Source organism: Amblyomma americanum, chromosome 1 (assembly GCF_052857255.1).
Source record: "Amblyomma americanum isolate KBUSLIRL-KWMA chromosome 1, ASM5285725v1, whole genome shotgun sequence".
Classification (NCBI taxonomy): Eukaryota; Metazoa; Arthropoda; class Arachnida; order Ixodida; family Ixodidae; genus Amblyomma; species Amblyomma americanum.
In genome coordinates, this window is record NC_135497.1 from 100,821,305 (window position 1) to 100,843,839 (window position 22,535).

The window sequence follows — 22,535 nt, forward strand, 5'->3', positions numbered from 1 at the left end:
CCATTTCGCTCTGAGTAAAAGCGCATATAACGCGTTAATTAAAAAGACAATATACTCATAGCGGTGGCTCAGTGGTTAGAGCGCTCGGCTGCTGATCCGGTGTTCCCAGGATCGAACCCGACCGCGGCCGCTGCGTTTCGATGGAGGCGTAACGCTAAGGCGCCCGTGTGCTATTCGATGTCAGAGCACGTTAAAGATACCCAGGTGGTCGAAATTATTCCGGAGCCCTCCACGACGGCACTTCTTCCTTTCCTATTTCACTCCCCCCCTCTTGTCCCATACCTTGCGGCGTGGTACGGGTGTCCGCCAATATGTGAAACAGGTACTGCGCCATTTCCTTCCCCCCACCAAAAATATTAATGTGCATTAGCCCCAATAATAATAATTATAACTGGTTTTTAGGGAAAAGAAATGGCGCTGTATCTGTCTCATATATTGTTGGACACATGAACCGCGCCGTAAGGGAAGGGATAAAGGAGGGAGTGAAAGAAGAAAGGAAGAAAGAGGAGCCGTAGTGGAGGGCTCCGGAATAATTTCGACCACCTGAGATCTTTAACGTGTACTGACATCGCACAGCACACGGGCGCCTTAACGTTTTGCTTCCATAAAAACGCAGCCGCCGCGGTCGGCTTCGAACCGGGGAACTCCGGATCAGTAGCCGAGCGCCTAACCTCTGAGCAATCGCTGCGGGTTGGATTAGCCGAGCTAATCCAGGATATGCAAAGCGAAAGCGAGATTGAGGTCTCCACTGACCCACGGAGCCGGTTGTGCGCCTTTTCGTTCGTGAAAATGAACGATCTTTGCGAAGTTGTCAGCGCCAATGAACTCTATGAACGCCGTCGGCTCACTTGTTTTGTTTGGTTTTTGAGGAAAGGAAATGGCACAGTAACTATCTCCCATCTCGGTGGACACCCGAACCGCGCCGTGAAGGAAGGGATCAAGGAGGCAGGAAAAGAGGAAAGAGAAAACAAAATTGAAAGTTGGATTTTGAGGAAAGGTGCGGCGGTGCGCTGCGGCGGAACGCCTGTCGCTCGGGGCTACTAGTGGCGCATGCGCATTAGTGAGTAGGGAGCGAGGGAGAGAAATGCGCCCTGTGTCGTCATTGCTTCTCGTGCATGCGCAGCACGGCCCTCCAGGAATCACGCAAAACTGCTCAACTTCCGGCCCTTTCGCTTTAAAAACAATTTCACATGCTGGCAACACAACACTCGGCCGTCGGTGTGTAAGTACTGAACACAAAGGCTAAACCTGACGGCGCACCTATTGCTTGAGCCACCCTTTATCCAGGCGACGACTGAGGCCCTGAAGCTCACAGAAGAAGCTGTGAAAATTGAAAATTGGTTTTCGTGGAAAAGAAATGGCGCTGTATCTTTCTCACATATCGGCGGACACCTGAACCGCGCCGTAGGGAAGAGAAAAAGGAGGGAGTGAAAGAGGAAAGGAAGAAAGAGGTGCAGTATTGGAGGGCTCCGGAATAATTTCGACCACCTGGGGGTCTTTAACGTACACTGACATCGCACAGCACACGGGCGCCTTAGCGTTTTTCCTCCATAAAAACGTAGCCGCCGCGGTCGGGTTCGAGCCACTCATCTAAATACGGTCGTTACGTCACAAACTTCGCTTTTAAATTTCACTCACTCGCCTTGTCCTCCTCATTGTTTACCAAGGAACCCGTAGCGGTTCCGAAATGTTGTTCTTGATCTTGTCTTTGTCAGCGGCTAAATCTTATATTTCACTTCCAGAGGGCCCTATACCTCATGCACTACCACGATTCTTGCTACCCACAGCACTTTTCGGTAGTAAAAACTGAGTCCTGCATAGTCGGCTGCAACTCCAGAAAGAAGCGACGGATTCCCTACAAAGGACGCCTTGCAGCCAACGGAGTCGGCCGATTCTGCGGACACCGCTGTTAATCTGATTAAACGCTGGTTCATCTCCTTTCTCCTTTCATCTGCCACTCCCTGAGATGTCACACAGGTCCAAGACGATTGACTAAGCGTGGCATCATGAGAACCAGTCGACGCCGTTGGCTAGAGGGTCTCTTTCGAGAGGCACATGCCGCTTCGTTCTTGAGTTGTATTATACCGGGGTTCGGTTCTCGTACCTTCCGTGTAAGTCGATGTTTTGGAGAGGTGAGGTTTCGTCTAGCCTTGAAGCTAACAGTTGAACTTCTTTGTAACGAAGTGATTTATAACGAAACAACTGATATAACGAACAAATGATGTTTGCACGTGGAAGCTCGGCCAACAGGGGCTATAACGAAGGTAAATCTATAACGAAGTAATCGCCGGAAACCTTCAACTTCGTTGTAAAAAGGTGCTACTGTATATGGACCGCTGGCATAACGAGCTGTACAGCATGGGTTATAACGAAATAATGGATGTAACGAAGGAATTACGATTTCCCTCGGAAGCTCGGTCAACATTGCATATAACGAAGTAACAGCCGGGAACGAACTTTCTACTTTGTTATAACGAGGTTAAACGAGCCACATGGCATGGCTCAAGGTGGAGCCCTTTTCGGCAAACAGTACGCACCTTGATCTTGACATCGCCGCCGGGCGTGGCCTGGTCGCCAGCTTCGGGGGTTTGCTCTGTCACTGCAGCGGGCGGCGTGCACGGCGGCGACGGTGGTAGGGCAGCTGCTGCCGGCTGACAGCCACTCACGGCGGCTGCTGCGGATGTAGGCCGGGGGCTGCTGGCAGCTACGTTGGCAGCACCAGCGGCGGCAGCGGCCCCGTAGCTGGGTCGGGAGCCGCTGGGCTCCGCGCTGGGCTGAGCGCTCCGCTCCGTGGCAGGGGTCTGGCTGCCGCTGACGGCGCGCGGCTCCGGGCTGGCCGCGACGCCCTGCTGCAGTGCTTGCTCGAACGAAACCCGCGACGGAACGGCGGGCGACGGAGCAGGAGCGGTGGCTTGGTTGCCACCGCTGGCCGAAGGCGCCGCTGCGAGCCGAAAATTCCCACTTTACGTCGGTGTGATATATCTGCGGCGTTTTCGATCACAGCGATCGTTACGACACGCATATATACACCGCCGAAAGCAGAAGACTGGACAGCCGTCGCCCTAGCTCAACTGGTAGGGCACCAGACGCGAAATTCAGAGGTCGTGGGTTTCGGATCCCACCGGCGACAAATGGTTGTTTTTCTTCTGCTTTCTCATCAATTATCTTTAAAAAGTTTCGTTTTTTTACGAGGGTTTAACGTCGCAAAGAGACTCTTTAATAGGTTATTGCCCTATTAAGCCCCACTGATGAACACCACACATTATTTTATAAAAAATCCCCTATACTTCTTAGTTCGGTCACTGTTGGCTTGAGTCATGTATGTGATAACGAGCACCTCTTGTCCCTTCCCTTGTCTGCTCAAACAAGAAAAGACAGCTGGTATAGAGTACTTAGTCAAGGGTTTGGCGGAATGCCTTCTGGTCAGGTCAGCAGAATGAATCTTCGGTTTACTGACCATGTGAAAGTGGTCAGCTGACTGCAATTAACATATCTGACATGGTCAGTGACCGAACAGTATACTGTGGTCGAGAGCATACGTCGCAACAGCCGTCCCAACACAGATAGCTGTGCAAGCCGATAGTGGCATGCACCGACTAAGCAGGCACGACTAAGCAGGCAGCGCCCCCAAGCAGCGTCGTATACCCTTAGCACTAAAGAACTGAGTGCGAGGCTCTAGCTGTCGCGCAGGGTCTTAATTTTCACACAAACGTGATCACCCCCCCCCCCCCCCCCCACCCCCACCCCCCATATCAACGAAGAAGCGACAAGCCCCGCCGCGCATTCAATACATTTGGCACAGACACGCTATACTTGAGAACAAAAAAAACAACAATTTTTGAAATTTTTGAACTTAACTTGGTTAAACCTGGAATTCAACGAAAAGCAAGGACTCTTGCTAAGCATCTCAGGCTCGTCCATGGCAGCGCCTGGATGGACAGCCGTTCTATAGTATATACCCACACGACCACCTGGCTTAGACGTAGTATCACATGGTCTTACACCTCCATCGAATGTGTTTAAGGTCAAAGGTGAACTCAAATGTCAGGCGTCTCTCATAGCCTGGGTAGCTTTGGGACGTTAAACCTCCATAAACCATAAGCCGAACCCAAATGTCACCCAATGTAAAGGGCAAAGATCAGAGGTCAACTAAAGGTCATGACGTGAAAAAAACATGACGTGAAGCGAAGCGACGCGATCCTTTGTATTGGGTTATGCGTTTCGGTTAGGTATTTCACATGACCTGTTAGCACTGACGTTCGTAGCATCTCTGGAATTTAGTAATTTAGTTCATTCCGCATACATTCTGTCGTATAGCAACGGTACCGCTAGATCATATATTCCCGAGACTGCAGCATCAATGCAAAACGTTGGTGGTCCTAACAAGAAAGGCGAATATTAATGATATCGAAAGAGTGCATTGTCCACAACGCAGGTTCTAGATTGAGCAAGCTGAAGGCTTTGCCATTTCACTAAGCGTGCGCGCTTTGTTCGAACAAAGCAAGGCTCTTCACAGCTCGAGGGCAGAGCGCCCATTACCGGCGTTGCATATGGCGACACTAAGAAGCACGAAGACCGGAGACGCGCAAAGAGTCGCGTGAGCATGAAGCTTCCGCGACGTACGCAGTTCATAGGCCACTTCACATACAAGCGAAAACGCTATCGATTTCTGCTGCCGCGGCGCACGGAGCCGTTTCGAGCCGTCGCGGCGGGTCAAGCGGCCAGAGTGAAGAGGTCCCTAAAATTAGCAAATTTTTGGCTGCAACGCGCCGCTCAATCGCGACATTCGCGCAGCTGCTTGCACGTGAACCAACCTTAATGCGATTTAAAGGCTGTCGAGGTCGCTTCGGCTCAACCAAACCAGGTTTTCTTCTTCTCTCAAGACACGGTCACTAACGGTAACATAAAAACGACGGTGCATAACAGAGAAACAAAACCGGCTAGCTAAGCTCATGTATTTCGTTCAGCCTTCTCGCAAAAATATAATGTTTTAGAACACAATCATCATAGTCTACTAGGTTACGCCTAAAGCAGCCACCAAGTGACGTCAGATGAACGAAGGGAGCACCCAAACCGGACTGTGGCGAAGGCCACAGAACAAAAGGAAATTCGCTACGCACCTGGACGCCCACCAGCTGAGTCGCCTTTCTTCTCTTTGCGCATTCCTTTCCCCATTTGGTCAGGGGGCCACAAGCACACCTGGCAATCACCGGAGTGGACGTATTACTTGGCTGCCTACCGAGCCCCTGGAGAATGGTAGAAAGGCTGCGATGTTACTCCTTTATAGTGACCTTCTCCGCTCTGCGATTGGCTCATATGCGACGCCACGCTCTGTGTTCCGTCGTCATTGGCTGTGCTTGGAGACGTCATGCGCGTGCTAGCGCTTCAAAGCACCCCCAAGAACGCATAAAAGAAAACCGTATAGAACCAAATGGAATTGTCGTATGATACCGCGCTACCGCTGCTCCTTATGGGAACGCAAAGGCCCGACGCGTCTCGAGCACGCTCGCTGTGGAACTCGAAGACTACAAGTGGAGGGTAACTCCGCTTCGAAACCCAGCTAGTCCAGGCTACTTTGCTGAGAGGGACTAGTTCGGAAAATACAGAGGCGCATACCAAGGTCACGGACGTACAAAGTGAGAAAATGGGACGAGTGCTGGTAGCATTCATTTCCCATTTTGTTCAAGTCCGTGGTTTTCGCTCAAAGATCCAGATGACTGAGCCACCAGAAAACGGCAAATAAAGAACTGTAGCGATTTATCAACATTTATGGCTTTTATTTATGTTACTGTATTTGTTAATGCATCCGTTTAATTCATTTTATTTTCACGTGCTAGGGTGTTTAAGTCCCGGAGTAAGGAGTGTGTTTTACTGCCCACATGTGAGGCGACAGTCTGAAAAATTGGTTTTTGGGGAAACGAAACGGCGCAGTATTTGTCCCACATAACAGCGGACACCTGAACCGCGCCGTAAGGGAAGGGATAAAGCAGGTACTAAGAGAATGAAGGAAGAAAGAGGTGTCGTAGTGGAGGGCTCCGGAATAACTTGGAGCACCTGGGGATCTCTAACGTGCAGTGACATCGCACAGCACACGGGCGCCAATATCAGAGTTTGTTCTGTCGATGCGGTGGCCATTGCTCTCGATGGAGGTCTTGATGCACGGTTCGCTGGTCACAACCGTTGCACTCGCTCGGTAAAGAAGAGCTGCCAAACTTTTACGTCTCCCTGTGTGCGAGGCGACAAAAAAAAAAACCGCAACTCGGCGACGTTAGCCTAGGCTTAGCTGAGTGGGAATATATGATACGCGTCTTGCTGGCAATCTCCGACGCTGGCGTTTGGTGGTATTGTAAGATTATCGCAGACATCCATGTCCGAAGTTATACATTCCCTAAGCTATTCATGTTGTTGCGATTACAGGACGATAGAGGAAAGCGTACGGGCCTGCCGACGGGCTCCAGCTATGCCTAACCACTACCGCGTGCAAACAAAGGACAGTTCAAAGAGATTTGAGAACTACTGAAAGGAGAATGGGTGCGTTGCATCAACTGCGTCCGCAGAAGCGACGACGGCTGTCTCAGCAAAAAAGATGCTCTTTTCACCCCTGCTCTATCCATACCCGACGCAGGTGTAGCGTAGGACATTTGGAACATTAGTGCTGCGTTGGTATCTATTGTATAGGCGGCCCTTGGACTGTTACACTGCTCATTCGAGTAGCTCTATTTATTTCAGACATCTCAGGGGACCTTTATATCGCAAAAACTCCCGTGCGCTGTGCAACATGCGTGCTCGTAAAGAACGCCAAGCGGTCGAAATTACTGTGTAGCCCTCTATTACGCTGCCTATTTCGGGCTGCGTTTTTTTTCACTTCCCCTTTCGTCCCTTCCCTTACAGTGCGGACAAGCCCTTTGCCAGCCTACGCTGACTCTAACGACACCGTGCCTGTTCGGTATAGTACACTGGTTACGCGGCCACAGAAGGAACAATCCCGGAGGCACCGTTTGCCAGGGTCACGTGTCACTTTATCGCTCAAGGACACGTGGATGTTCCATCGCCTAATAATAAATAATAAAAATTGGCTCTTGGGGAAAGGAAATGGCGCAGTATCTGTCTCATATATTGTTGGACACCTGAACCGCGCCGTAAGGGAAGGGATAAAGGAGGGAGTGAAAGAAGAAAGAGGTGCCGCAGTGGAGGGCTCAGGAATAATTTCGACCACCTGGGGTTCTTTAACGAGCACTGACATCGCAAAGCACACGGGCGCCTTGGCGTTCTTCCTCCATAAAATCGCAGCCGCCGCGGTCGGGTTCGAACCCGGGAACTCCGGATTAGTAGTCGAGCGCCCTAACCACTGAGTCACCGCGGCGAGTTCCTTTCGTCTGCAACTTCCCGGTTATGCCACATTGCGCCGACAGCAACACCGTTTCTGCAAGGGATAGTCCCCCCCCCCCATATCTACAACTGAAAACACCCACCACACCTGCGATCAAAAGAGAAACCGAAATGAGACAGCGTGGTATTCGAAGCTTGGGATGGTGCGTAGAATTGAATCTGAACAGAGTCGCAGCAACTGCGAGTCATTCGAACAACCGCACAGGTGAAAGTGGCTTACTGTAGGTTTCGCCAACCGGGGACGGGAGACCTCTCAGGAGCGGACGCCCCCGCCGAGGCGCCTCGCTCGCACGCGGAGATTACAAACTTTTATCGCGGGCTAAGTTGCACGTATCCCGCCCCTCACACCGACCTGGACAGGACGCAAGCCATGGTGCACGGCACTCAGACGCCTACTAACGAAGGCCATTGTTAGCCCCTACCGATTATGTTTAACAACCAACGGTGAATATGACCCTGCATGCCCGCACTGCGGTGACGGGACGTAAACCCGCAAACCCGCACCGACGACACTTGCCAGCTCCCTCGGCGGAGGAATGGGACAAGCTGTTGGTCAGTTCAAGAAAAACAACGCAGCTGGCCCTCATCACGCGAGCTCAAGAGGTCGCCCCCGGCTGGCGGCCACCCTGGGCTCACCCGAACCCCAACTAATCCCTTCCATTTAGTGAAAATAAAGTTTGGTTGTAACCACCACCTTATTGTAGCAGAACTCTACGGCGGTACCAGCGCTTCTATTTTCGAACGGACGCTGGATTAAAAGCCGGTTGTTCCACCGAGAAGTAAGACAATTACTTCGCCGTTTCCTTTCTTCAGAACCAATTTTTCGTAGCCCAGCGCAATGGCATCTTGTCTCAGCACTTTGCGAACATCGCGACATTCGAACAGAAGCCGTCTGGAAGGGTGTTGCGGGAGCACAACGGTGCGGCAACGGAGTTCCGTCATCATCTAGCGTTCCTAACATCAAAAAATAAAGAAAACAACGCTTCTGCAACGGACTTCTACCATCGACTAGCATTTCTAACATCAAAAATTATAGAAAGAAAACGTTGTCACTTGGTGCTTCCTTTAAGCTGGCGTTGCTGTGGTCGCCAGGTGTGTTGGACCCAGCGTCGCCTCTTTCCCGAACACGACATCGGTCCTTTATACATATCAAATAACCGCATTCTACAAACTCAGCCGCATGACATTACCACCCACCCCACAGTACTTTGTCGCCCGTATCCAGCGCCACATGGCGACAATTACAGACTGGCTGCTCTATTTCACCCTACCGTCTCTCATGCTTTCACTCCACCTTTCCTCCTCATTGTAACACCTGTGGCGTGCCCAGATCCACACTTTTTTACTACCTTTGGGAGGAGTGTCCTTCCCCACAGGCAGTACCCCCATCCCCAATCCCACTCATTCTTCCTGGGAGGCTGCTTTACGGACCGCTCAGCCCGCCGGCCAGAAATGGCTGGTGGATCGGGCCTTATGTGAGGCACGAGCCCGTGGACTCCTGAACCTGTAGGAGACCACCCTGGAAGATTTTTCTTTCCTTTTTTCTAATAAAAGTTGTATCCATCCATCCATCCATCCCGAACACGAGTTAACGCCCATGTGCTGTGCAAGGTCAGTGCATGCATGCTAAAGATCCCTAGGTGGTCTAATTTATTCCGCAGCCCTCCATTACGAGACCTCTTTCTTCCTTTATTCTCTTCGTCCCTATTTATCCCTTTCCTTACGGCGCAGATCAGGTGTCCGCCGAGATGTGAGATACTGCACCATTTCCTTTCCCCAAAAGCCATTTTTTATGGGTTTATGGGAGTTTAACGTCCCAAAGCGACTCCGGCTATTAGGGACGACCCCGCCGCGGTGGCTCAGTGGTTAGGGCGCTCGACTACTGATCTGGAGTTCCCGGGTTCGAACCCGACCGCGGCGGCTGCGTTTTTATGGAGGAAAAACGCTAAGGCGCCCGTGTGCTGTGCGATGTCAGTGCACGTTAAAGATCCCCAGGTGGTCGAAATTATTCCGGAGCCCTCCACTACGCACCTCCTTCTTCCTTTCTTCTTTCACTCCCTTCCTTATCCCTTCCCTTACGGCGCGGTTCAGGTGTCCAACGATATATGAGACAGATACTGCGCCATTTCCTTCCCCCCCCCCCCAAAAAAAAAACCAATTATTATTATTAGGGACGCCGTAGTGAAGGGCTCCGGGAAATTCAGCCACCTGGTGTTCTTTAACGTGCACTGACATTGCACAGGACACGGGCCTCTAGAGTTTCTCCTCCATCGAAATTCCACCGCTGTGGCCTGGATTGAACCCGCGTCTTAATTCGGGTCAGCAGCAGAGCGCCGTAGCCACTGAGCCACCGCGGCGGCTCATAGATGGGATTGTAAAATATTTATTGCGTCTAGAGCAGGTCGCAGGACACATTTACTAGATGGCCGTTAGCCCATGGCTGGCGGCGACTTCACTGGCCCGCTCGATTGCCCGTACTTGAATCTTGGAGTCCGAGCTGACCAGCACGGCCTCCCACCGCTCGAGAGAAGGGAGCTTTATCAGCTCCGCCGGAGGCGGATAACTCGCTCAGTTCCACAGAATGTTGTATGCGGCCCTTTCACCTCATTTATGGGAGCTTGGGTCGTACTGGCCAGGGTACATGAGGGCAAGCACTGCCGGATTCAGAAGGGAACGTGTTTGCAGTCGGCGCCAGGTAACTTCCTGCGCTTTTGTTAACGATTTGTGGGGAGAAGGATATGCGCGCCTCTCCAGTCTAAAGTGATGGGTGATGTCATGAAAGAGATCAACCCGTCCCTCGTGAATTTCGGGTCGGAGGGCACGCTCACTGCCCGAATGCGATAGAAAATCCTCCATGACGACACTCTTGCCAGCACCCTCAGCGGAGGAATGGCACAAGCTCTCGGCCAGTTCAAGAAAAAACAAAGCAGCTGGCCCTCAACACGCGAGTTCAAGAGGTCGCCCCCGACTGGAAGCCACACTGCCTCGCCCCAGCCCCAACTAAGCCCTTCCATTTTGTGGCAATAAAAGTTGTAACCACCACCTTATTGTAGCGGAACGCTACGGCGGTAGCAGCGCTTCTATTTTCGAACGGACGGAGGTTTGAAAGCCGGTTTTTCCACCGAGAATTGAGAGAATTCCTTCGCCGTTCCCGTTCCTCAATTTTCCGTAGCCCACCGCTACACGGCATCGGGTCTCAGCACTTTGCGAACTGCATGGTATTCGAACAGAAGCCGTCTGGAAGGGTGTTGCCGCAGCACAACGCTGCGGCAACGGAGTTCCACCATCATCTAGCGTTCCTAACATCAAATAAAGAGGAAGAAAACGTTATCACGTGGCGTTTCTTTAGTAGTAGTAAGTGTTTTTTATTAAAATAGTAATAAAAAGGAAGGAAAAGATTTTTGCTAGCATTGACATCAGCGATCGATACTGAAGCACCTATGCGGCCCGATACCCGAACACGATGAGATTAGAGTACTTGGTCTCCTTATCCACAAACATCGACGGGCTGATACCACACTAGCAAAACTGCGCAAGGTGGGGGACCAGGTGGGCCGGATGGTCCGCCGGGTTTCCAACAAACGCGGGGGGTTACGGTGCAGAGACGCTTTGCGGCTGGCGCATTCATTCGTGACCAGTCGAGTCCTCTACTCGACTCCTTACCTCCACCTGCGCAAGTTTGATGAGAACGCCCTCGAAGTGATTCTCAGAAAGATGTACAAGCGTGCCCTCGATCTCCCGATCACCACATCCAACCAGCGTCTCATGGGCCTGGGGATGGTTAACACATTCGCGGAGCTCCGGGAGGCGCACTTGACAAATCAATACACAAGGCTTTCAAAAACGCCGTCGGGTCGCCGCCTATTAGCCCGACTACACATCCACCACCCAACACTTACGGAAGAGCGCGTACGCATTCCTGAAATCTGGAGATACGCCCTGCACGTACGCCCTCTTCCGGCCAACATGACACGTGACGACCACAGTGGCAGGCGCCTTGCGCGGGCGGAGGCACTGGCCCGCCACTATGGGAACAAACATGACATCTTATACGTGGACGCCTCAGGCCCTCACCATGGGGGGTGGTACACGGCCGCAGTCGTCCACCAAAAAATCGTGGTGAATGGCCTAACGTTCCGAGCTCAAGACATAACACATGCGGAAGAAATTGCCATCGCGTTAGCCGCCGCAGACAAGGAGTCGCGAGTGATCGTCACCGACTCGAGAGGGGCCTGCAGAAATATTAAACAGGGGCACATTCCTCTCTTTGCGCATCGCATCCTTCAAAACAGTAACTACCTCGGGGCCCCCGCGTCTCGAACGATTGTATGGGCTCCAGCTCATATGGGCCTCGAAGGCAATGAAACGGCAGACGCCGCCGCCCGCGCGCTCACTCTCCGGGCAACGCCTTCAGACCCTTTGGATACGGATCCCGAACCCAATCCGGCCCTCACTTTTCGAGAAATTACTGAATTATTCCAATTCGGCCATGCAATTTATCACAAGCCTTGTAAGGGCCTCACAAAGGTGGAGGAACGCACAATCCTCCGCCTTTACACCAAAACGCTGCTGTGCCCGGCAGTTTTAAAACACTTTGATCCTGCCTGTACAGGAGAATGCCCACACTGTGCGGAGAAGTCTTCGGACATTTTTCACATGGTGTGGGCATGCCAGTCAACCCCGAACCTCGCCCCCAAACCCAACCCCACCCGGGAAGACTGGGAGGCAGCCCTGCTCGGCTGCTCGGACCTAGCAAGCCAGAAGGTCCTGGTCCACCGAGCTCGAGTCGCAGCGGTCGCCAATGGGTTCCTGTAATGAGGAGCCCACCTAGAGATTGCGAGAGGTTGCTCCGGCTACCTCAAGCTTCCTGCCTGAAATAAAGTTTTTCACACACACACACCACCGAGAATTGAGAGAATTACTTCGCCGTTTCCTTTCCTCAATTTTCCGTAGCCCACCGCTACACGGCATCGGGTCTCATCACTTTGCGAACTGCATGGTATTCGAACAGAAGCCGTCTGGAAGGGTGTTGCCGCAGCACAACGCTGCGGCAACGGAGTTCCACCATCATCTAGCGTTCCTAACATCAAATAAAGAGGAAGAAAACGTTGCCACGTGGCGTTTCTTTAGTAGTAGTAGGTGTTTTTTATTAAAATAGTAATAAAAAGGAAGGAAAAGATTTTTGCTAGCATTGGCATCAGCGATCGAAACTGAAGCACCTAAGCTGGGCAGCGGAAATAAAGGATAGTACGCAGAATGGAGAAATGAAATGAAAGAGCTGAGGGGAAAGGAAGAGAGGATAGGGGGAGAAGTAATATGTACAAACTATTTACACAATAATAAATGTGTTCAGGTTGTGCGCGTGATTAGTTCATGATGGAGCAATGCAAACACACGCGCACACATGTTGACAACTGGAGTGGGGCGTCCAGTTGTTAATCGTCCAAGGTGGAACTCGCGCAGCGTTCGGTCACTGCGTGTTACTACCTGGCGGAGAGCAGATGGATCGTCAAGCCCGTCTGTTCGAGGAACGCACAGAGGCTCACCAAGGTTCGCTCACGTGTGCGCGCACTGCCCTGCGGCCACAATAGCGTCTTGAGGGAGTCTGGTACTATGCCCAGCGCCCCCCTATAGTCCGCAAGCATATCGCGACGAGCATTCTTGAAGCTGGCGTTACTGTGCCCTTCCTTCGCTTCCTGTGGAAAAACCACTGGCTTTTTCTGTTCATGAGGTAGAGTCCACCGGTGTTGCTTTCCCGTGTGTTTTACTTTTTTATTGACTGAGTACAGGTGAATAGCCACCCGATTCTTGGCCGATTCCCCAGTGTTGGTATGCGCCGTCTTTTGATAGGCTAACAACAACAACGTTGCTGTGGTCGGCAACAGTGTTGAGCCCAGCGTCGGCTCTGTCCCGAACGCGAGGTAATGACAAGCGTTCAAGCGAAATATTTAAGATACTCTGGCCGTCCGTGCTCATCAAGCGAAACACGGCGACTGCATTGCCATTCTACTCGGCGCTCTCCCTGAATTTTACAAGTAAAGACAGACTGTAGTCACACGTGGTACTCGTATAGGGGGGTACTGCGGTAACTTCGAACACGTAGGGTCCTTTAAAGAACTTCGCGTATACATTGAAACAGGGCCGTCGCTGCCAGGATTCTATACCACGTCCTCTGGCTAAGTTACCGAAAGCCTAATCACTAAGGAAGGCGGGACAAAAGCCTTACTGGAGTGCTGTGACGCGTGCTGTCGCTCTCTTGCGAACGCCGCACCACTGACTCTACAAATAGCGCTCCACCAGAACCACCTGTGGGTGTTCCATAGGCGTGCATTCCAGGCATGTTCCAGGGCTTCGGCTGGATAAATTGATGGATTGATAAGGCAGAGCCATTCAAATCGGGCAGTGGCTCACGCCACCCAGCCTTGACTCGTGTGATTTCACTCTTGTCTTGTTTCCAGCCACCAATCAGAGAATCTTTGCTTGGTTATTCGCACCCATTTAAAATCTATTTATCCTTTGCTTTCCTCAAACCTGCATCAATTGAATTGGCTGTTGGGGAAAGGAAATGGCGCAGTATGTCTCACATATCGGCTGACACCTGAGCCGCGCCATTTCTTTGAACTAATGAGCCGCCATGCGAAATGTGACCCCATCTAACGAAGCGTATAACAACTTTACACTAGCCCAAAACAGTGAATAGTTGCGTACGTACCTTGGCTGCGGGTCGAGGGGGCTGTGGACGCAGCTGGCAGCAACGGGCTGTTGGCAGCCCTCACCTCGGCCCGGGTGATGACGAACGGCTGACGAAGGAGTTCGAAGATGAACAGCTTGGCATGAAACTATTCGCAAGGGGGCTGCTCTTGTTTTTCCTCTGGCGAACTCCTGCGCCGAAAAGTGTGTCCCTGCTAAAGTGGCTGCACATCGCTCTTCAGAAAAACCTCGCCATCCACGCAAATACGTGCCCTATTTGAAGAGAACTGCATCCTCGCCTCCTGAAGAAGCTCCGGACGTCATCCCACCGTCTGAGGCCTCCTGGGAGCCATGCATGAGTGCAGCTGAGCTGGGCACTGACGCTAGGCTTAGTGCCTCCGCTGCCACGCTGGCGGAGGTAGCTCTGCCGGCGTCTCTCGTGGCATCAGCTGCCACGCAGTCGACACCTGATCCGCGGCGCCAGGTCCAGCTTTGTGCTCCCGGTTCATCGGCAGATGCACCCCTCCTGCCTTCCCGAAATGCCGGACTGCTCGTGAGTGATCTGCCACCAGGGCACATGGCCATCAATTCTACACCACCGGATGGGCCTCAAACCGCACGGCATGATGAACAGGGCATTCCAATGGACTTATCGGCACCTCTACCCATGCAAAAGTGCCCTTGCGCAACTCACAAGCGTCCCTCAAACGACAGCCAACCGATTCTATCTTCGGCAAGTGATAGCTCTCAGGTAACCGCACTTGTCTTACGATCGATACCTCGATGGAGCCTACACCCGGGCCGTCTTCTTACAAAGTGACCATTAAATCACTGGCCAACAAAATCCTCACGGATATACCGAACAAGATTTTACAAGCTAACTTGGACGCCTGCCTCGGAACCAAAGGTTTTCGGGGCTTCACAGCCAGGACAAAGTCCAACACCATTTCAGTGTGGCTTCCGACTCTGACTGCCGTAGAACGGCTGCAAACGCTCACCAGCATTTCACTGACAAGCGAAATCTCAGTGCCAGTACAAGTGTACTTAGTTGAAGGCTCCGACTTGCAGCGCTGCGTCGTCTACAACGTCGATATCACTGAGGATCAAACTGCACTCCAGCGTGAGCTGTACTGTCCCACGCACCGTGCCATCCAGACCGGACGCATGGGAAAGGGGCGCTCTTGCATAGTCACCTTGCAAGGCCCTCTGGCACTACCAGCCCGTCTGTACTATTATGGCTGTATTATACGGCCTCGGCCATATAAACCGAGTGCGGTATATTGCTATAACTGCTTCCGTACTGGACATATGCGCAAATCCTGCCCCTTCACTGCTGCCGGTGAAAGTACATCGGAAGGGAAAGTGGCTTATCGATGCGGCCTTTGTAAATCCGACGACCACGAGATAACATCTCCAAGCTGTCCGACAAAAAAGGCAACACAATAGGCTACAAGACAGTATAACTTCATTGCAGACATCCAATCGGTTCGCAGCTCTCCAGTGGGATGACGACGAGTGGCCGGAGCTCCCTGAGCACACCTTGCATGATCCTTCAGCTCAGCAGCCTTCTAACGGGACTGTGAGAAAAGAACGCCCCCTAAAACAGCCTACAAAGCAGCGCAGTGTGCCTGAACTACCGTAGGACGATATGGCCGCAGTCGACGAACAAATCGCACGTCTTTTAGCGGAGGTCACCAAGCTCCGGAAACACCGTGAACTGCTCGCTCGACGTAGACGGGCAGCGGAATCATCCGCCGCATCTATCAATGGCGCAGCAACATCGCCTTCCTGCCGCCCACCAGTGTCATTTCCTGCCGCCTCTTCCCAGATTACCGCAATGCCACTGGACAACTCTGCGACTTCTTTGCTCCGGTTTATGGTCAACCAGTTGTCCAACCTGACGTCCATGATTCTACAGCGCTTGGGCTAGTAACTAGAAATGGCAAGTTCCTGTCGTGCTGGTGCGCTGCAGTGTAACTGCAGAGACATTTCCACGAAGGTGGGAGAGCTCAAGACCCGACTACAAATTCAAAGGCTACAGGTGTGGGCCATGCTGCTACAGGAAACAAACGCCTTGCCATCGATTCCAGGCTTCAGTGCCTACATGTCTTCTTCAATAATAGACCGTCGTGTACAAACCGCTGCTCCTCCGGGAAAGGCGGCGGTGTATGTGGACTCACGTTTTCCGCACGTACGTCTTGCACTCGAAAACTGGTGCACGTCGTATCAAGAGATAGTGGCAGTGGCTGCGAAACTTAAGAAGGGAACCATTGTGGTCGTTTGATTGTACATTAGACCAGCCGGTGGTGCTTCCTCCCATATTAATCTTAGGTGTTAACAAGTGTCCGTCGGCAGTATCCCGGGTGTCCGATTTTAGTCGGGGGCGACTTTAACACACCTCACCAGGATTGGGGGTACCCCACTTCAAGCCCTCGTGGCAGGCGTGTGCGGGACGCCTTCACGGATGCTTAATTTGTGCTGCTCAACCATCCTGGGACAGCAACACGGCCAGTGCGTCAAACTCGCAGTGCTTCCTATGCTCCAGACTTGACGTGGTGGTCGGGTCCGGGTACTCCCTCCTGGCACATGGAGCCAGACTGCTGGGGAAGTGATCATCACCCTATCATCATCGGTCTTCACACCTCACATTTCCGACCTTTACGCTAAAAATGTTCTATGATCAACTGCCACAGTTTTCGATCCTGTATGGACAATCTCTCCTCAGATTCTTCGCCAATCCTTGCTGAGCGCATACAAACAGCGCTCAACAGTGCTATAACTACCACCTGGACGGATGTTGGTCGACCGGTACCAGACCTCGGCCTTCTAACTTTTGGGCGGCACGTCGTAAAGCCGAGCTGGCTGCTACGCGAGACCCTACTTCGTCGCAGGCACGTACGCGATTGCACTATCTTACAGCTAAGGCACGCAAATATGAACGCGACCTCTATCGGCGGCAGTGGCATGCGTGGTGCGAACAATTTTCTTCAATATCCTCGAATGCCTCTCTCCAGCGAACATTCCGTACAATGAAACGTGGTCGCCGTTCGACTGACGCAGCGGAAACCGCATGCTTCGCGGCTAACTTGTCGCCAGATGATTTCGCCCAAGAAAAAGCTCGAAAGTTTTTCCCAAAATACGATGCTGTGCCTTCTTCATTGGCTAGTTTAAATATGGCAGGCATCCCAGCGCATGTATATCAAATGCCGTCCGATGTCGACGTAGATGGAATTGCGTGTCCATTCTGTATGCCTGAGTTGCTGGCTGCAATAGATGATGCGAAACGGAAAACAGCGCCCGGCCTGGACAATATTCAGTACGAGGTGTACAAGAACCCGAGTAGCGCAGCACTCCCTCAACTACTTGTCACCATAAACAAAGTATGGTTGCATGGCGTAGTGCCCGAGAGCTGGAAATCCGCTGTCGTGATTCTATACCCCGAAACCAGGAAAGCCTCCGACGGACCTTGCCAACTTGCGACCTATCTCCGTAACTCCTACGCCGTGCAAGCTGGCGGAGAAAATTCTAGCCACACGATTGTCATGGTGGCTAGAGCAGCACGGTTTTTATCACCCAGCACAAATCGGCTTTCGTCCATATATTGGTACAGAGGACGGGTTCGCTGTCTTAGCATCTGCAGTTTTTTCATCTACCCGCAGCCGCAATGTGCGTACTGTTTTAGCAATGGACGTTGAAAAGGCATATGACAACATCAGTCATGCAGCCATTCTGAACTCCACTGATATGCTTCATCTCCCTCTGAGAGTGCGTAGTTTTCTCCAATCATTTTTGGAAGGCAGAAAATTTGCAATACGCCTCAGCGGCGAAGCGGTCGGATCATTTGTTCCTCTCTGCGGCGTGCCCCAGGGATCAGTATTGTCGCCGGCGTTATTTAATTTGCTTTCATCCCGCTGGCTTGACGCTTACATGACATCCGTGACATAAAATTTCTTCAGTACGCTGACGACATCACGGTGTGAAGTACTCACCAAGATCTCCGTACTCAGGAGGCTGCCCTTCAGTCTGCCTTGGATGTTACCTGTAATTACGCATCATCCATCGGACTTCAGCTATCCGCGCATAAAACAACATACAAGTCAGTCGCCAACCGCCGGGAACGCCGTAAACTTGCTGCAAGTCCAATCCGTCTTTGTCTATCAGGCGCTACAGTATAGGAAAGTCTGAGTGTAAAAATACTTGGCTTAATGATTCACCAATCAGGATCAGTGACTGCATGGCTTTCTCAGGCAAAAAGGCAAGCTATTCAGACTTTGGGTTTGATTAGAAGAATTGCCCCTAAAACTGGTGGCGTAGGCTCGTTCGTTGCACGGCAATTGGTGAGGGCAGTTCTGCAGCCACATATTGTTTATCAAGCCCAGTTTCAACATCTTACAAGAGCCCAGTGGGATTGCCTTGAAGCCATGAACCGAGAGGCTATGAGGACCATTACGTGCCTTCCACGCATCACAACGGTCATAGCTTCACAAGAGAATGCGCAGCTCAATACCATTGATGAGCTGGTGCAGCAGCGCCGTGAAGCGCGCAGCCTTAAGGCCAGTCTATCGCACTCCACGCGTGCACTGAGGACTTATGCAACGTCACACTCTATTCTTCAGCCGCACGCGCAAGTTCTTCTCCCATGGAAGTTGGTGCAGCTCAGCGACAACAAGCCAACAGATAATCGCCGTCCAGCATCTGCTCATTCGGCATCGTTGCTTCGCCAGAAATTTGAGGAACAAGATGCTTGCCTGCCTGAAGGATCCATTGTTGTCTACGTAGACTCAAGCATCCAAGACTGCAAATCAACAACAGCTATCTACTGTCCGTGCAGACCTGCCCCGAATCAAACCTCTTGGTTTCAGCTTACGGAACCCCCTTCATCTTTTTGTGCTGAGCTCGTTGCAGTTCAAGAAGCACTCTGTTCTGTGGCCGACATAACTATGCTCCCTGCGGCCCGCGTTGTCATCCGCACTGACGCCCTTCAAGTTGTCCGGTTGCTACGACGTGTTAGCCGCTGTCCAACGATTTGTCAGGACAGCCACCGGCTCGCGGCACGCATCCCGCAGCCAGTACGTATTGAGTGGGTCCCACAGGATCTGCTGACCTATCAAAGCCAGGCAGATTTAGCGACCCGCCTTGCGAATACAAACTCATCACTGCCTCGGCTTCTTCATTTGGACAATTTTACCCTCCTTTCATCAAGAAAGGAACTCCTCCGGCGCCACACACGTGCTCTCATCCCTCCGTGTGCGGTAACCCACCCCCGCGGTCTTACCCGTGCAGAGGAGGTTGCGCTTAGGAGGATCCGGGTCGGGGTTGCCCTCACACCAGCCATCACTCGGAAGTGGCCTCAGTACCGAGAATTCTTTCCTCGGGAAGGGTGTCCGATATGCAAACACGAGGACACTGAGGCCGACATTCATCACTTACTGTGGGACTGCCCAGCTCTCAAGCCTACAAGGATCCGGCACCTGATGGTAGCAGGTCTTTCACCAATCAACCCTGCTTCATACATTGCCTGGACGCAGGGACCGTATACCCTCACGCGAAATCACGCGAAACCCTAATTTTAGAGCGCTGTTCTTCGGTGCTCATTCGTGAATTCCGCGTCGTCGACATGATTCTGAAAAGTAAATTTTTCACAGGAAAACTGCTTTACATTTTTTTAAAGGTCTGGTCGCGCTCAATATTAAGTCCGTTGGGTCCGTAAATTTTTTATCAGACGCCATTTCGGGTGCCAGAAAAGGTCGATATGGTAATTTTTTGCACGAGCGTGTGGCACTTTGAGGACGACGACACTTGCTGGGCACGCAGACCGTGCGAGGCACGCGAACAAAAGTTCGAAGCGCGAGGATGGCACAGGAGTTTTTTTTCAGCAAAATTTATTGCCCCAGGGCATCAATGATGGGTGAAGGTGTGATGAATGGTGTAGTAGAGATTAAATTAATGGAAAAAGGTTAGCTGATTTGATGAAGCCCAGTAGTATACCATCGTTCTCTACTGGGCTTCATCAAATCAGCTAACCTTTTTCCATTAATTTAATCTCTACTACACCATTCATCACACCTTCACCCATCATTGATGCCCTGGGGCAATAAATTTTGCTGAAAAAAAACTCCTGTGCCATCCTCGCGCTTCGAACTTTTGTTCGCGTGCCTCGCACGGTCTGCGTGCCCAGCAAGTGTCGTCGTCCTCAAAGTGCCACACGCTCGTGCAAAAAATTACCATATCGACCTTTTCTGGCACCCGAAATGGCGTCTGATAAAAAATTTACGGACCCAACGGACTTAATATTGAGCGCGACCAGACCTTTAAAAAAATGTAAAGCAGTTTTCCTGTGAAAAATTTACTTTTCAGAATCATGTCGACGACGCGGAATTCACGAATGAGCACCGAAGAACAGCGCTCTAAAATTAGGGTTTCGCGTGATTTTTCTATAAGGAGGAGGAGGATAAACTATTTTCATCGACCAAGGCAGCAGTTGGTGAGGGGTTATAGCCCCATCAAGTGGCCATGAGTCCGTGGCGTTTGGCGACTTCTAGGGCTCTTGTGACAACTCGGATCTGTGTGTCCGAGTCGGAACTGAGCAATGCGGCCTCCCATTGGTCTGGATTCGAGAGCTGCAAACCTCACAGAGGGGTGTCAGGAGGGCAAGCTCAGATTATGTGGGATAGAGTGGCATGTTGGCCACATAGTTGACAGGACGGAGATGTAGACCCCAGGGTATATGCGGGCATATATCGCGAGGCTGGGGAAGGTGTTCGTTTGGAGTTGCCTCCACGCAACCTCTTGTAGTTTGGTTAGAGAAACATGTACGGGGGGATATAGAAGCCTTCCTAAGCGGTAGTGCATGGTTATGTCATGAAATGTAACCATACGATCTCTCGCCGTCCGCAGGACGGGCGACACCACATCCCGGTCGACGAATACTCGGGCATATTTGTGGTACATATGTGTCAGCAGCGCGAACACAAAAAAGGAAGAAGAAGGAGAAGATAGTACAGAGCGCTGAACTTCCAACTTTTATTTAAACGAAAACAGAACCCGCACTTATATACAACACCAAGAAAGGCCCACCAGAGGGAGTGGTCAAGCCACGCGAACAAACTGGGACCCACACGATTTACAGGGCATCAAAAGATAACAGGAATCACACTATACAAAGAGATCAAAGATATGGAGCATGAATGACATGTGTAAACAAAATGGAAAAACAGGGTTGAGTATGCGCGAGTGACAAAATAGAGTTGAGGGCGCGATTTTGCTAAAAAAACCAAAAACATGAGATGGCGAGAATACGAAAAAAAATTAGCGAAACGAAGGATGAGCGCCAATAATTAACACGGCTAGAACGAAAAAGCGACATGTGAAGTGTGCCTCTAAAAATCGGGTAAAATTAGATAAAACCAGACAGGAAGGTGGTTTCTTTTTGAGATAATGAAATAGAAGGGGTGCTAACGCAACCTTCCTTAAGCCCTGAGATGTGGGCTGCTTCAATGAATTCGCGCGTTATTTCGTTTTTATGTTTTTTCAAGACAGTTGCCTTCTTAAAGTTAGGAATGCATTTCGTTTTGCTGTCACATACTCGGCAATATGCGGGCAAGTTCCTCAATGGCGCCCCCGTTAAGTCGTTCTTGTGTTCTATTAACGTTTCATTTAAACATCTTCCTGTTTGGCCTATGTAAGCCTTACCGCAAGTTAAAGGGATGGAATACACGGCGCCCACCACACAAGGCACAAAAGGGTCTCGGTGCCGGGTTGTACAGCTACTGTTCTTTTTCTTTTTGTTCACTTTGTTGCACAGGCTGGACAAGCGCAGTGGGGCTGAAAAGACAACGTCTACACCTGCTTTTTTACTAATTTTCTTAAGATTATGAGATATTTGGTGCAGATACGGCAAAACGGCAACCCTTTTGTTCCGCTGTCCCGTGTCATCCGGGGCTTCCCTATCATGCTTCATACCTATCAGGACTTTTTTTGCTATTCACGACAGGAGAGATTGCGGGTACCCTGATTGCGTCAGCCTCAACACCTGATTCGAAAAACTGTCATGCAACTTGTGTTCACAAGATTTTGTGAGTGCTTTTATAAAAGTTGACTTCACGATGTTCCTTTTTACAAGTTTTGAGAGGGCTGAGTCGTAAGGCAGGATGGGCTTATTGGCTCTTTGTTCAAATAACCAGCAGACGTGGTTCTCTCCGAAAAAACATTTAACTCTAGAAACCGCATTGCGTTTTGTTCTGGGAATTCATGGGTAACTTCAAGAGGTAATAAAGTATTAGAAAAAACGTGTAGGACTTGAGTTGCTTCTGTTTTAAATGCTTCAGAGTCGCAATCTAAGAGAAGCAGGAAGTCATCAACGTACCGGAAAATTTTGTGAACGCTTGAAGACTCGAGCTTGTTCTTCAAGGATCTGTCATGCATAGCCAGGAAAAGGTAGCTCAAAATGGGGGCAA

The 22,535-nt window shown here is 51.2% G+C and overlaps 1 protein-coding gene across 1 annotated transcript; it reads left to right on the forward strand.

Annotated features, from left to right (window-relative positions):
* Window positions 1-11,053: 11,053 nt before the first annotated feature.
* LOC144112816 (uncharacterized) lies at window positions 11,054-12,204 on the forward strand. The gene has a single exon (XM_077645634.1). The coding sequence runs from the start codon at window positions 11,104-11,106 to the stop codon at window positions 12,202-12,204; it is 1,101 nt and encodes a 366-aa protein (XP_077501760.1). The 5' UTR covers window positions 11,054-11,103.
* The last annotated feature ends 10,331 nt before the right edge of the window (window positions 12,205-22,535 follow it).